The sequence below is a fragment of the Melanerpes formicivorus genome, unplaced genomic scaffold (genome assembly GCF_026170545.1).
Source record: "Melanerpes formicivorus ecotype bairdi unplaced genomic scaffold, bMelFor1.0.p_v2 SCAF_5, whole genome shotgun sequence".
NCBI lineage: Eukaryota > Metazoa > Chordata > Aves > Piciformes > Picidae > Melanerpes > Melanerpes formicivorus.
Genome location: NW_027142357.1, coordinates 29,026,067 through 29,039,630, shown reverse-complemented (window position 1 = coordinate 29,039,630; position 13,564 = coordinate 29,026,067). Strand labels below are relative to the sequence as shown.

At 41.2% G+C, this 13,564-nt stretch overlaps 1 protein-coding gene across 3 annotated transcripts in view; it reads right to left on the bottom strand.

The window, feature by feature from the left end:
• Window positions 1-7,177: 7,177 nt before the first annotated feature.
• The window catches only part of RALB (RAS like proto-oncogene B), a 51,570-nt gene continuing 45,183 nt past the window's right edge, over window positions 7,178-13,564 (bottom strand). For all 3 annotated transcript variants that reach the window (XM_068138969.1, XM_068138968.1, XM_068138970.1), the window contains exons 4-5: window positions 13,386-13,563; window positions 7,178-11,409 (exon numbers count right to left, since the gene is read on the bottom strand). In XM_068138969.1, coding sequence (XP_067995070.1) covers window positions 11,290-11,409; window positions 13,386-13,563 — 298 coding nt within the window. In that variant the 3' untranslated portion in view covers window positions 7,178-11,289. The remainder of the gene's footprint in view (window positions 11,410-13,385; window position 13,564) is intronic.

The window sequence follows — 13,564 nt, the reverse complement described above, 5'->3', positions numbered from 1 at the left end:
TAGCAATATCCACCACAGCTCTCTCCGGATGTTAGATTTTGGGGAAAATGAAGATGATTATTTAGGCATCACAGTGCCCCTGTATTAGAGGGTAAAAGATAGCCTCCTTACCATGACAAAGTGAACATTAGATACACTTAAGGAACACCTAAGAAAATGAAATAAGAACGCTTAGGTCAGAGTATTTCCCCTACTACAAAATGGACACTAGAAATGGCAATAGTATGCCAATACAATGGAAAGAAATTGTTTAGTATCACCAGTACAGCTGCATGCAATTTACCTGCGTTTCCTAGATGGCAAGGAAGTAAACTGACCACAGCAAGATGAACTGCTTGGACATATCTCATGAGAAACAAGGCTGATGCTCACAGTTCCACTATAGAGAAGTGTTTGTTGTATGTCCACTCCCTGTAACTCCCAGTACAAACCACGCTGTGTATGCAAGTCAAGAAAAAGCTCAAGGAGATGCAAGATGCTGCTTTGCCTTATTCAACTTCTCCTAGTACAACTTCAAATTTGCCAAACCTGTGAGTTTAGCTGATGCTGAATTCTTCCTCCCATTAGTTGACCTTATGTTAAAATCTTTTAGGTCATAGTAAAAGGTGAAGAAGCCTCAGGTATCTGATGTGGTAGTGACTTCCACAATGATATATTTGAGATGCCCAGATACCTGCCACTGGCTTTAGTGGAAAGCCAGAAGTCTCCAAGCATGGTAGAGCTGGCTGCATCCATCTTGGAGTTCAGTCCCTTACAATAACTAGATGAAAATCTGACGTGCTTCCCCAAGGACTCAGTGCAGCAGGTGCTTTCAAGTCTGCCCACCTTCCAGATCAGGTGTTCAAAAATGCAGCAATAAATAATTTTTTTTTTCTTCCCTGTTTCTAAATGAGCTCAAGGTGGGTGGAGGGGATGGGCATAGGACTATTTTTTTCCTTTATACCTTAATTTAGTCAGTAGTCCAATAGTTCACTGAAGAATAGCTGGGCTCAGTCTGCTTCCCTGCCTGACAGGAGCTCCAAGGAACACGAGAGGCAAGCCACATCTCAGAAGGAGCAGGCTATGTGGCGATGCTGGGACAGGAATGTTCCATGAGCCTCCAGCTGAGGCAGTGCACAACCAAAGAGAACATGATCCCACAGCTTTCTAGGCAGACAGTTCAGAGAACCACAAGGCCAGGCTTTCCTTCTTCCCACCCTGCTAGCTAACACACCTAGAACTTATCAATTCACATGAGACCAGCTTTTAGAGGACAAAGGCAGTCCCCTTCCTGGCATGGAGCATGCCCTGGTAAGCACACACTGCTAGGAGGGGAAACACACACACACCCCCTGGGGCAGAAAGGAATTCTGTGAAATTCCCCGGGTTCAGCACTAGCCTTTTGAGCACTGAACACAGTGTATACAAAACATTGCTGCTCTGCCAACCACTCTGCCTTTCCCTTCCAAGAATGGACCCACACTATTCCTGGAAGAAAGCCAAGACAACTTGAATTGTGAAGCCCAAGGGATCCTCAGCTCCCCACCAAGGTAGATTTAAGGAGCTATGCTCCCCATCACTTACTCAGGTAGCAAAGCAGCCTCCTGGTTTTGGTAGCTGCCATCTCAAGGTGGTGCATGGTGCAGGAAGCTTCACTACAGAAAAGCAGATCTAGAGCCTGTAGCGGCTACTGAGAATAGGCATTGCAACCCTAGTGATGCCCAGAATCTTTTGTAAGTCCTATTCCCACAAACTGGAAGAGCTCTACCATTGCCATGCTACCAGTCCACAAAGCAATAGCCAATGGAGCTCCCCCAGAGTCCAAACCACTGCACATTAAATGCTGTACAGATCAAGGTCTGCCCAACAAGCAGTCATTACAGCAGAGCAAGGACATCACCAGTTAAAGTTGACAGGTGAGTCTTCCCTCTCCTTAAGTGAGAATGCAAAACCAAACTTGTGGGATTAAGCCTACAGCAAAATTGGTCCTTCTGCAGCTTATCCTGTGTCTAGGTAACAGGGGTGAATTTGTTTAACAGTAAAAGTATACAGGTGTAAGAGCAGGTGGAGTTAGACAAGGCAAACAACTATGTATTAACTTGAAAGTCAACATGTGATTGATGGCAGTGGGAACTGCTCTTACAGCACAAGTGGAGGAATTGAATGAACAGAAAAGCAAATGCATCGAAGCAGAGTATTTGCCTGTAATATGACTGCTGCTGTGAACTACTACAGGCCTGCAACAAAGTTGGAGGGAAAGGTCCCCATTCCCATGGCTGGGATGATTTGCTATTTAGCAGAGACCACCTAGTACACAAAGACCACCATCTTCTCACTCTGGACTTTCAGACTTCAGAGGTTATAGTCTAGCTTTGTGCTTCTGACAACACTGCATACTAAAAGCTTTCCTAGCAGGACATTCCTAGCACCTTTAACTGGGAAGCCAAAATTATTAGTCTTGCTAAGACATCTTTCCTTCCTTCATCCCTTGGGTTAGCTCCCAAAACAAGAGGAACTGTAACTCCCTTGACCAAAAGGGAGAATCTGCCAGCAGCAGAGGGAAGCAAGATTGCTCTGCACATATGTCAATTATACTGCAGTCTGTCTGGGGTGACGGTGTTGTCAGCAGGAAAGGGTTACTAGGAGAGGTGGGGCTGCTTGGAAACAGGCCTGGATGCTGCAGAGATTTTCACCTTTTGCTTCCTAAGCTTTTCTGCAGCTAGGAACAGGCTGCAAATCCATTCCGACTTCCACATTCAGGATCACCTAAACTGACTTGGTTAACAGAAAGTCCTGGGTTGGTTGCTTTTAGGAATAAAGACAAAGTAAAGCACACATGCCTTTGTTATGGACTTGCATTTCAAATATTCCAAACCTGTTTTATACTTTTGATTTTACCTAATTTTTGTCTCATGAGGAAGACTGTTCCCCTGGAACTCATATCCCTATTTCTTTCCAAAAAAGAACAAAAGATAAGTTTTAACTTGATGTTGATGCAATATTCACCCCACCCAGAACCAACTTTGAAAGCTCATGTAAAAAACATGAAGAGTAATTTTTACTTAGCTCTTGTTATGAACAATTCAGAGATAAGAAACAAGGCAAGACACGTCTCAGCTGCAAGTGTGAACATGATCTCAATACTGCAACATTTTCCTTGCCTGGCTAGAGATCGGTTCGCAGCATGAAGGTAGGTTACAGGTGACAAGAATTTAAAAAGCCTATTATTAAATTAAGTTTAAGCAGTCTTGAAGCTCCATTAGGGCCAGACTATTCAGCCTTGGACATTACAACCTGCTTAATTAGTCACTAGAAATGAACATTAAGCAAATGCAGTAAGTTTGAAGCTAAGCTGGAGAGGATTCAGAGGCAGCTCTTCCTGCCCTCTGACTAGGCATCATCTGGCAAGCAGTTTGTATCATGGACAAACTCCACCTGCTTTCCTCCTTTGGAGAGAAGTGAAGTAGTCTTCATCACAAGTTTTCAGCAGATACAGAAGACAAGTCATTTACTGTCCAACTGCAACTACAGAACAGCAAACTGCAGAATTGTGGCATGTTAAAGGTGCATTTGAGCACTGACCTATTTTTGTTCATCTGCCATGGGAGAGACATGTGGAAACATTGTGGTTTGATGGATTTGATTAAAAATATGCTAATGAATAAAATTAAGTGCATCCCTTGGGCTCCTGGCAAGCTGCCAAGACAGACACTGGGACCACCAACAGGGGTCCTTATGCTTCAGCTTTTGCAATCTTTCAGATTCCTATTGCATAGGATGGTGACCCAGTAGAAACAGGGCTTAAAGTTGAGTGTTTCACATGTCCTGCTTCAACTCCTCTCCAAATGCCACAATATCTTAAGATGTATGCCCCAGGTGCTGGAATTAGCATGCATAAGAACATCTTTGTTTTCATTGGGAAAAAAAAATAAAAGAAATACTTCTACCATCATTGTCAAAGAAAGAAAGCTTGCAAACAAAGCAAGTGTGCTCAAAAAGCTTGGAAACAAAAAGATTGTGAAAGAGAACTCCAAGTTCATTTTCTAAAGCATCTCATTATTCCCAAACTAAATGTAGTTTTGGAGGCCTTACTTATGGTTTTCAAGCTCCTGAGGCAAAGCTGCAAACGCGGCCTTTATTCCCACGCAGGAGAAGCTCTGCCTGCCCTCCTCCCTCCATGTTGCTCAGGGAGGGGAAGGGGGGAAAAACCGGCAAATCAAAACAACTCAAACCGGCACAGTTTTATGCTCCACTCCACAAGTGTTTGCTGTACTCCTGCCATTGCTTAGGTGGATTTACTCAAAGTACCATATAAGAAAGCTCTCACCTGACTACAGGAATAGGTGAATCACATACTTTGCTGCTGTTCCTCAGGTAGGAAGCAGCTTTCATTAGGAAAGTTTGAAGTGCCCAGCTCTCCTAGTGCTCATAATCCTTCTGTGGGTAGTTGTTCTTCTAGTCTGATTCACTCTGTTGTTCTGCAGTCTTGAGCTTGAAGTAGGCAGCTCACTGTAGTTGAGGATGCAAGCGCCTGTCATCCAGTGGCACTGCTCAGCACCTAAATAAAGTACAGTCACCAGGAGTGAAAGAGGGACTCACATTTAGTCAGGCTGCCTGAACCCAAGTAGAATATTTGAAACCCCAGGGTAAAGACGAATATCCAATGACAAAGAACCAAGCAGGCCTACAAGGAAATTAAAATGGAGACGCCAGAATCAAAGTTCTTTCACACCCGTGACCAGGGAACCCTGGAGGTATTTGTTTAGCAACCTAGTAGGTTTTGGTTTCATAGCTCTGCCTACCAAGCAGTAAACAAAGTTTTAAATTTTGATTTGGGAATCTCATCATTCTGGGCAAAGATGCTTTTGTCAGTGGGGTCTGTGTCTGACCAGAACCATCTCTCACACTTTCTCATCAGCCTCTCTGGAACTAAACAGTCAAACTTTTAGGAGAAAGACTGCAATGTTACCATGATGTTTTTTCGTTTAGAAAGATGAAAAAAAAAATTGGCTATTTTTTAGATAATTACTCCTTCCCCCAATCCACAGTTGTTTTCCTTGTTTACATGTGTAGAAAGTGTAACACCATCATTTTGTGGGGAGGGTAATGATGTTACCGAGTACTCATACAGACCACAGGTTGAAAACACTCATCCAAACAGCAAGCTGAGTTTGTTGTATGTGCTTTCATTTTAAAACAAAAACAGAACACTATTAAACAGTAGGGAGTAACTTTTCTTCTCTCTCAATGCTACATGTATGCACAAGTTTGTCCTTGAATTCTGGTATTTGGCCTATGAAGCAAAGATGAATAAAGCCGCCGATACCCCAAACGCTAGACTTTAAAAACAAACTCTATAAACTCTGATTGTATCGAAAACATGATTCTGCCTCACAGCCATATAACAAAGCTCAGTGAGGGGAGCTTATTGTAAACTCTGGAGATTAATCAACTTTATCAGGAAAGCAAGTGTAGAACATATGGCCCCAGTCTCACCTTCGTATTTTACCTCCAAGTTCCCTTTGGAGTTAAAAGGCTTAAGAAGCCATTTGCTGTATTTGCCTAGTAGATCTATTCCCACAGACTAGTTTGGGGGGAGAAGAGAGAGGGACAGGGGGGAAAAAGAAAAACAGAAAAATTTTTAATAGAACATTACACACACACACAGAGACACAAATTAAGGCTTGATATTTCAAAGAAAACCCAGAATCTTTAGTAAGCCTTAGAAACAAAATGTTTTGTGAAGTACTGCACAGACCCGTGGAACAATAAGTATTCTTTCTGGCATGCAAATCAGTGCTCAGCAAGCAGAACAAACTTACACTTGCAATGCAAACTGGTTTAATGCCATAGAAATCGTAAAGCCACCATCCTCATGAGAAATTGGGTGTTCTGTTGCACACTCAAATGTTTAGGCAAGAATTAACATGAGCATTTGCATGCAAAAGGAAAATTTTAATTTAGAACGAGGTCTCCTCCTGCATGAAAGAATCATACGGCAGAACAATGAGAACAGAAGAATCTAGTTAGTGTGGTTTTCTACGTGTAATTCAGGTAGCAGATTAATAGCAGCTCCTTCTTGAATGCTTGTCTGAGCATGCTGACAGCCCCTCTCCATGGTACAGCACCTAACGCTTAAAGCCACAAGGTGGAGCCAACAGTTCTCAGGAAGAGGAGCCTGTACCATCCCAGAAATTCTCAGAGCATTTAGCACAAAGAGCTACACCAGTTAAGCGTTGTGGTTGAGGCAGCAGAACACAAGCAAGCACAGAGACCCAGCCAAGCTATGTACATGCAATTATTCTCCAGTTTCATCCTGCTACAACTTATGAAAGACCTGTTCTTCACAAGCATTACAAATACCTGAAGTAAACAGTACCAGTTTGGCTTTGTGTACAGCTGTGTAACACTGCTGTGCTCAAAACCCTCTCTTGCCTCCTGCACAGTGTTTTTCATGCTACCTTTTCTCTGCTGCAGGTTGGTGTATTTTTGTTATTGGTTTTTTAGGTGGTTTTGTTTGTTTTTAATTACTTCACTAGAAAACAAAGCTACATAAACCACCATGGTATTCTGAAACATAGGGCAAACACTATGCAAACAAGTTGTTACAATCCTCGTTCAGAAGTCACCAGCTAGGGGATGCTCTGGTTCCAGCCTGTACAGCCGTGGCAGCAGAAGCTGCACCTAGAGTTTACCCTGAACCTCAGTTTTATATCACTCCAAATTAAATGGCACAACAGTGTAGAGAGTCTGTCCTGAACCATCCTGCTTCACAGGCACCTTGGTTTCTCTGCTGCAGTTTGTTCATTTCAAACCAATGCAGAGAAGACAGTATGTCAGAAGACTGAAGACCAGTATTTCCTGACCATGTTGCTTATTTTGTCATCTGAGCCACAACAACTGAAGAAAGCATCTCTACCATTTACCCAGCTGATATAAGCTCCCCGAACCAATTAGGTTGTGGAAAACTAACCACAAACAAATCAAACTACTGTACCAGTTGAGTTCTGAAGCATATGCAGACCACTTGCAGAAAACTGATGGTGAGGTCTTAGTCACCTCCTCCTCCCCTCCACAGTATGTAATATAATCATGTTAGATATCTGATACAAAAGTTAGTTCCAGACACTGAAATTCAGTGGCTGCCTGGTTCGAGACTTCAAGGATTAGACATGCAAAACTCAGTAACAAACAAATATTAAGCCTGTTTTTCTTTTTATTATCAATAGTAATACAAATCACTTGTATTAGCATGATAATGAAAAGTGACCAGTTTATAGACATTAAAATTGTGTGCAAGTTAGAGACAAAGCTCTGAAGCTATGCAAGAAAAAAAAAAATTACATTGTATAGCATACATAGTTTAGAGGCAGTTTCATTATATCTTACAATCACTTCCTCTACACTAAATCTCTTTCTTGGTGTTAGAGATAACACCTTCCCCTCCCAAGAGGAACACCTGCCATTCCCATGAAGTGTGGAGATTACAGTGAAAAATCATAGCTTCTTTGTTCCTCTTCCCTCCTTCTCTTAACTATAAAGTCAACAGGAGGTGAACACAGCAACATATGCTTATAGCAATTGAAGAAAGCTTCTGTCTACTCAAGCTCTGAGTTGAATTGATAAACAGTATCCTTTTTGAGCAGTAATTGGTAGGCCTCGCAGCCCTAAGCAGTGGGTCAACGCTTTGTAAAGCGTTAAAAAAAGATCTTGGTGAGCACATAGTTAGATGCATTCCCCGCCCCACCCCACCCCTTACATTCCAGATTGTATCTTTATGTCTTAGGCCCAGAGTATTCTTAAGCATTGTATTAGTCAGATGAGATTCAACTGGAACTTCAGATGGCTGTTAACATCTCACAGAAGTTTAATGCCCAGTAAATGTAAATGTATGCATACATGAAGGCAAGTGTTCACTTAGAAATTGCAGTAAAGGTGCATTAGAGTACATACAGAACACATACGGCACAAGTCATTTGAGATGTGCTTCATGTAGCATCTGTGCACTCATCTGGAGAGATAAACAGGAGTCAAGTCTGCCTTTGCACTCCTGGAGTTTAACCTGCTTTTTTTTGTATAACTTAGCCCTGTTATAAAGGGGGCTTTTCTCATAGGTGTTTGCTCAAACCAGAAGAAAGGCTAGAATACACACCCACAGCTAAGCCACATATGGAAGATTGCATATAGCAGTAAACAGCTCCCTGACTTTAAGCCATTACACAAGAATAATATTTGAATGCTTAAGTGCAAGTGCATAGTCAAGTCTTGCATGACCTCCAGCTTCAAATATCCAGTTACTTGCCTGCAGCCATGCTCTGCAAAGATTTAAGAGCACATTATTCTGACTGAAGTCCTTAATTACATAACACACAATGGCTGCTAGAGTATATCAGTTTCAATTCAGTCTTCAGCTGCCTCAGCTACATAGCAGGGCTAGTATGCCACTACACACACCACCACCCTCTTGCCAAAGACATTCTCACTCATGTAGCTGATTTGCAAGTAGTCCAAAGCAAGGATTTTTCTGCACCATTTTGTATCTAACTCTAGTCAACCCATCTAATGTTGATGTCCACTGCTGTCCAGGGAAGCACACCCAGATGTCTTTGAAGAACCTTCAAATCATACTGCTACCATCTGAAGGGCATGCTTTCAGGCACTTCCACTATATGAGGTGGAGGCAATAGGATTCCAGTCCACCAGTTTTATTGCCTTCCTGGTACAAATTGGAAAGCTTGTTGCCCACTGTTACGAAGTAGCCATGTTTTCAGCTGTGACTAGAACATTAAACTGAAGTTTGTCACAAGTACAGAAGGGGAATACTAAAAAGCTGCTTCCAAGTAAGTCTGCCTCAGCAGTGGAGTTCTATCAGTTAAAAAATAACCTGAGTGAGGACAGCACATGGACTGTGAGAATACCAATAACAGACTCACTATTCTGAGTAGAAATTCATCTGTTCTATCAAATACTGTCAGGTACTTTAAGGAGATCAAAGATCAAGACATGCAAGTCTCAAGCTAACACAGTTGAGCTGCTCATTGTGAGCTTCCTTGAGTTCATTATTCATATAGCAGGGAAAGCTTATTCAGTTTTAAGACACATTTTACAATCCACCTCAGAGCAGCTTGACCTAGATAAGCCTGTAATGTGAATTCAACTGTTGTTTATCCTTTAGGTTAATTCAGGACTTGGCCTTCAAGTCTCAACTAAACTCCAACCTAAGTGAGGTGCCTTCCTCCAGAAACAAACATTCATTTGCTGTATACACAATATGCACTCAAAAATCAGCTTTATCCATGGAAGTTCAAGGGAAAACTTTGTTAAAGGGGTCACAGCTCCAAGTGTCCCATTAGGTGCTTAGGTCAAGAGACAAATCCCTCCAGCCAGAAGACTATCAGCCTTCCCTTCAAAACTGTGTTGTCAAGTTGGCTTTGCAATACTAATTACTCACCCTGTTCAGAGAAGTATTTCCAGAACTGCTTAAAAACATTTTTCTGTGCATACAAGAGATTAACAAAGAAGGAATTTAACTTGACAAGAACAAAGATTACAGCACCTTTTATTTAGTACAGCTTCCCCAGTCCAATTAGTTGCCTGACAAGTTGAACTACTTATGGAAGACAATGAGTTTGTGATAAGCCCCTGTGAAACCTCAGGCCAGAGGTTCTGATATCCAACACATCTTACTTTTTTCTGAAGACCAGAGGTGGAATGCACAAGGATAATCTAGTACATGTTAAATGTGGGTTATTTCCTTTCAGCCTCAAATTACAATACTAAGTACTGAACAGTATTCACTACTCCACCTCAAGAAGAAACACTATTTGTTAATTTCGTGCTGCGGTTGTTTCACTGAACAGCCACATGACACACCCCTTTCACCAAGTAAGTTTTGTTCTTAAGCATCCAGTCAAGCAAGGTACAGTCACTACTCAGAGTCTCTCTACTCCTTCAATTTATGGAGAGAATCCACAATCACAAGAGACAGTTACTTTCCAAAACAGTGACAGAAGTGGGTTTTGGCAACTGCACTCAAACTGCATCACAAAGCTCAGTTCAGTCAGCTGATAAGAGGACCTGCTAAATACTGACTTTCCCATTTCTAGGCTGCTTTCTGTTGACCAGTATGTGACCCCCATTGCATAACTGAGTAAAACTGAACACACATCCCCATGTGCTAGGCTGCTTGCATTGGAAATAGTGCATATAAAATTAACAGTAACAGATGTGACAACTGCTTAACTTGTTTGACACCATAGAACTCACTAGCCAGCTAATCGTTGAGAGGTAGCAGGTATGCCTCACCTATTCCAAGTCATGATTGTGTGGTGTGACTCATCCTTTCTCAAAGTTTTCATCTTCACCAAGACAAGAGACAGATGCAGATACTCCTGCTTTCCAACATGATCACAAGTGTTCTAGTATAAACAAAACTGATGGAGTCAACATTTTGATTTTCACTACTCCAGTACCAGGGAGGGATGACAGATGCAGAATGAGTGTGACTTACTCTAGCCACAATATATGGAAGAAATCAGCACTTTAAAGGGATGGCAACAAAATTATTCCTTCTGAAGAAAAAGTTTACAGTCATTTTCTCACTCCACACCACTAATTTAAGGATGAGAAGACAAACTAGTGGGGAATGCATCTAGCCAGTATTTAAGTATCAATTTTTGCATTGCCTAAAGAAAGTCTGAATTGAGTCCACAGGCTTGATTCACGAATACTGTATTGACTAAACAGAACATGGAAGAAAGTTTGTTCTGAGTTGACTCCTTAAGTGTCAGTTGCTAATTCTTACATGGAGTACGGGAAGGAAACCAGCAGATTTCAGAGTAAGAAGTATCAGTGACAACTAACAGAAGATGGAGGCTCAAGTAATTCACCAGATGCCATCTAGCTTTTCTGAAGTTTGCAACATCAAGGAGGGCAGCAACAGTAGGGGAGAAAAAAGTTTGAACCTGAACAGCTGTGCTTATTAAGGCTAGTAGAGGTTCAAGAGGAACATCTGAGTGTATTAAGAAGTTAATATAAAAGCATCTTGTATGACCAAAAGAACTGTAGTTCTGAAAGTGTTTCTAGTTTTGAAAGACACTGGGAAGACAGAGCCCATTTCCATTTAAGTAGGCATAGGTTTTGTTGGATACCAGAAATGGTTTCAAAGTTCTTTTCACATTTTGAAGGTGTGATATGCAAAGCAAAAGATAAAGGGAGTCAATACAGACTTCCTTTCATGAATCCAGCCCTATATCCTTAGTGGTATCTTATCCATGCCACCTGTAGATCGGTATTTACAGTTCCCAAGCATCACAGTAAGCAACATCTTTCTTTAAAGCTTTTCTTGTTCTTGCCACTTTTCTTGCCATTCTTGTCTTTGTTTTCTGACATTTTCTTTGCTCTGATTTCTCTCATTAAATCAAAGAATACCTAGGAGGGAAGAACAAGAATGATTAAACAAGATCTGCCACCAGAAAGCAGATAACTACTGTATTCAGCAGCAAATAAAAACATAGCACCACACTGTACCTGATTCAGCAGAAGCAAGCCTAGACATTCGATTCCAGTGACAAACTCAACATTAGAATTATGTAGAATGTCAAGCAGGGCCAAGGAGCAGCACAATCATACCTGGCTATCAAATCACTCAATAGCCCTGTCTTAAGAGGTTTTTATTGAGTATCAGTCTTTCACAAAAGTAGCACTCAAAGTTAATGAGAATATTCTCTGCCTAGCAAACATTTCCAGGCAAATCACTCTTGTTAATCATGCAAAGCATTTACTCCACTCCTTTCCATGTAGTTACAAGCCTATTCTGCTCGATAGCATTCTGCCTGTTTTATAATTAAAAGTCTGCAGCATTCAAGTGACAGTGTCAACCACAAAAAATTCTTAGCCTATGTTATAAAAATGACCCAGAGAAAGTCATTACTCTGTTTTCTTGCCCCCAGTACATCCACTTAAGATGCAGCACCTATTTCACTGTAGAGTTTTTACAGGAAATATTTTTAGGATCTCAAGCCAAGAACTTAGTGTCACACTATAGAGTTAGTTTGAGGGTTTTTTTGAAATGGGGAGCTACAGAAGTCTAATACTTGGAAACAAGGCCATACTACTGATCTGAAATTGAGTAGCTTCATGTACAATCATCATGGTAGCAAATAACATACACAAGAGTGCTTATATAGATAATAATCAATATGGCATGAGACAGCTAGAGAAGACCTATGCAAGTAAGTTTGGAACACCATGCTAGTATACTGCAAACAACTACACTGCCACTACTCCCTAATTGACCAGAAAGCTAGTGTAAGTGTAAAACAAGCTAGGCATTTGCTAGTCACAAGAGTTGCTGATAGGCAAAAGGAAGTATTAATGTTTTACTACACAGACTTATGCATCTGACAGTGACTTACTAGAAACATTCTACAAGTCAGAATTGTTCTTTGCCACATTCAAGTTATGCCTTATCATTTATAACAAAGTTCTCCATTCAAGAATTTCGTATACACAGTTTTAACCAATGACACAAAGAGCTCTTACTAGGCAGCATATGCACCAACAGCATTTCCTAACTAGTTTACTACATAAGAGTATGTCCAGAACTTAAGGGTATAGCTAGCTGAAAAAGTCCTTTGTCCAAAGAGAAAAACAGCTTACAATTTCTGACCTTTAAATAAATGCAGATTACAAAGACAGATCTTTCAAAGCAGCTTCAGTACTGAAGTTAAAAGGTACCATCTTCAAGGAACCCTCACTCCACATCAATGATGGGAAAGCTCAAAACCGATTTTTCCCTCCTATTGGGTAAAGCACTTCCATAGTCATAACTAATCTCTCTTCCAGCACAACCCATCACCACCACTGGTCACTTAAGATGACAGCAGCAGAAGCGTGCTGAGAATGACTGTCTTAGACCAGCATGGACAAGTCAAAACAAGATAGACAGCAAGAAGAGTTTCTGCCAAGACTATCTTGATTTGTGAGCAAAAAACAAGAATGGAATCTTTAACATTAGCCACATCATATGCAGCTTTCTAGAGAAGGGGGAAACAGCTTGTAAGTGTCTACAGCTTGCTATTTATTGCTGTTATAATGCTAGGACACAGCCTATTAACTAAACAACACACTTCACAGAACTCTTGAACCCATACATCCAATGTACTATTGGAAAGATACTGGCTCAGGTATAACTAGTTAAAACAAGGCAGCAGAATCAGCAAGTACTAGGTCTCTGGCTCCTTTAAGACATGTATTTGCTTAGGTATACACATTCCAGTAAATTAATTCACTTATTATAATCTGGACTTTCAGAAGCCAAACTGTCAATTTGCTTTTGTCACAGCCGGAGTCACTCAGTTGAGGGAGCAGGAACAATTTAACTGAGAATATGTTGTTTGCCTTACCTTATCTACATTTGCTCTGGTCTTGGCAGAAGTTTCTACATACTGTACACCCCACTCTTCTGCCTTACTTCTAGCTTCTTCTACAGGCACTTGCCTGCGCTCTTCCAAGTCAGATTTGTTTCCCACTACCAGTAAAGGTATTTTATCCTCTTCAGCCTTCACACGCAGGATCTGTTCCC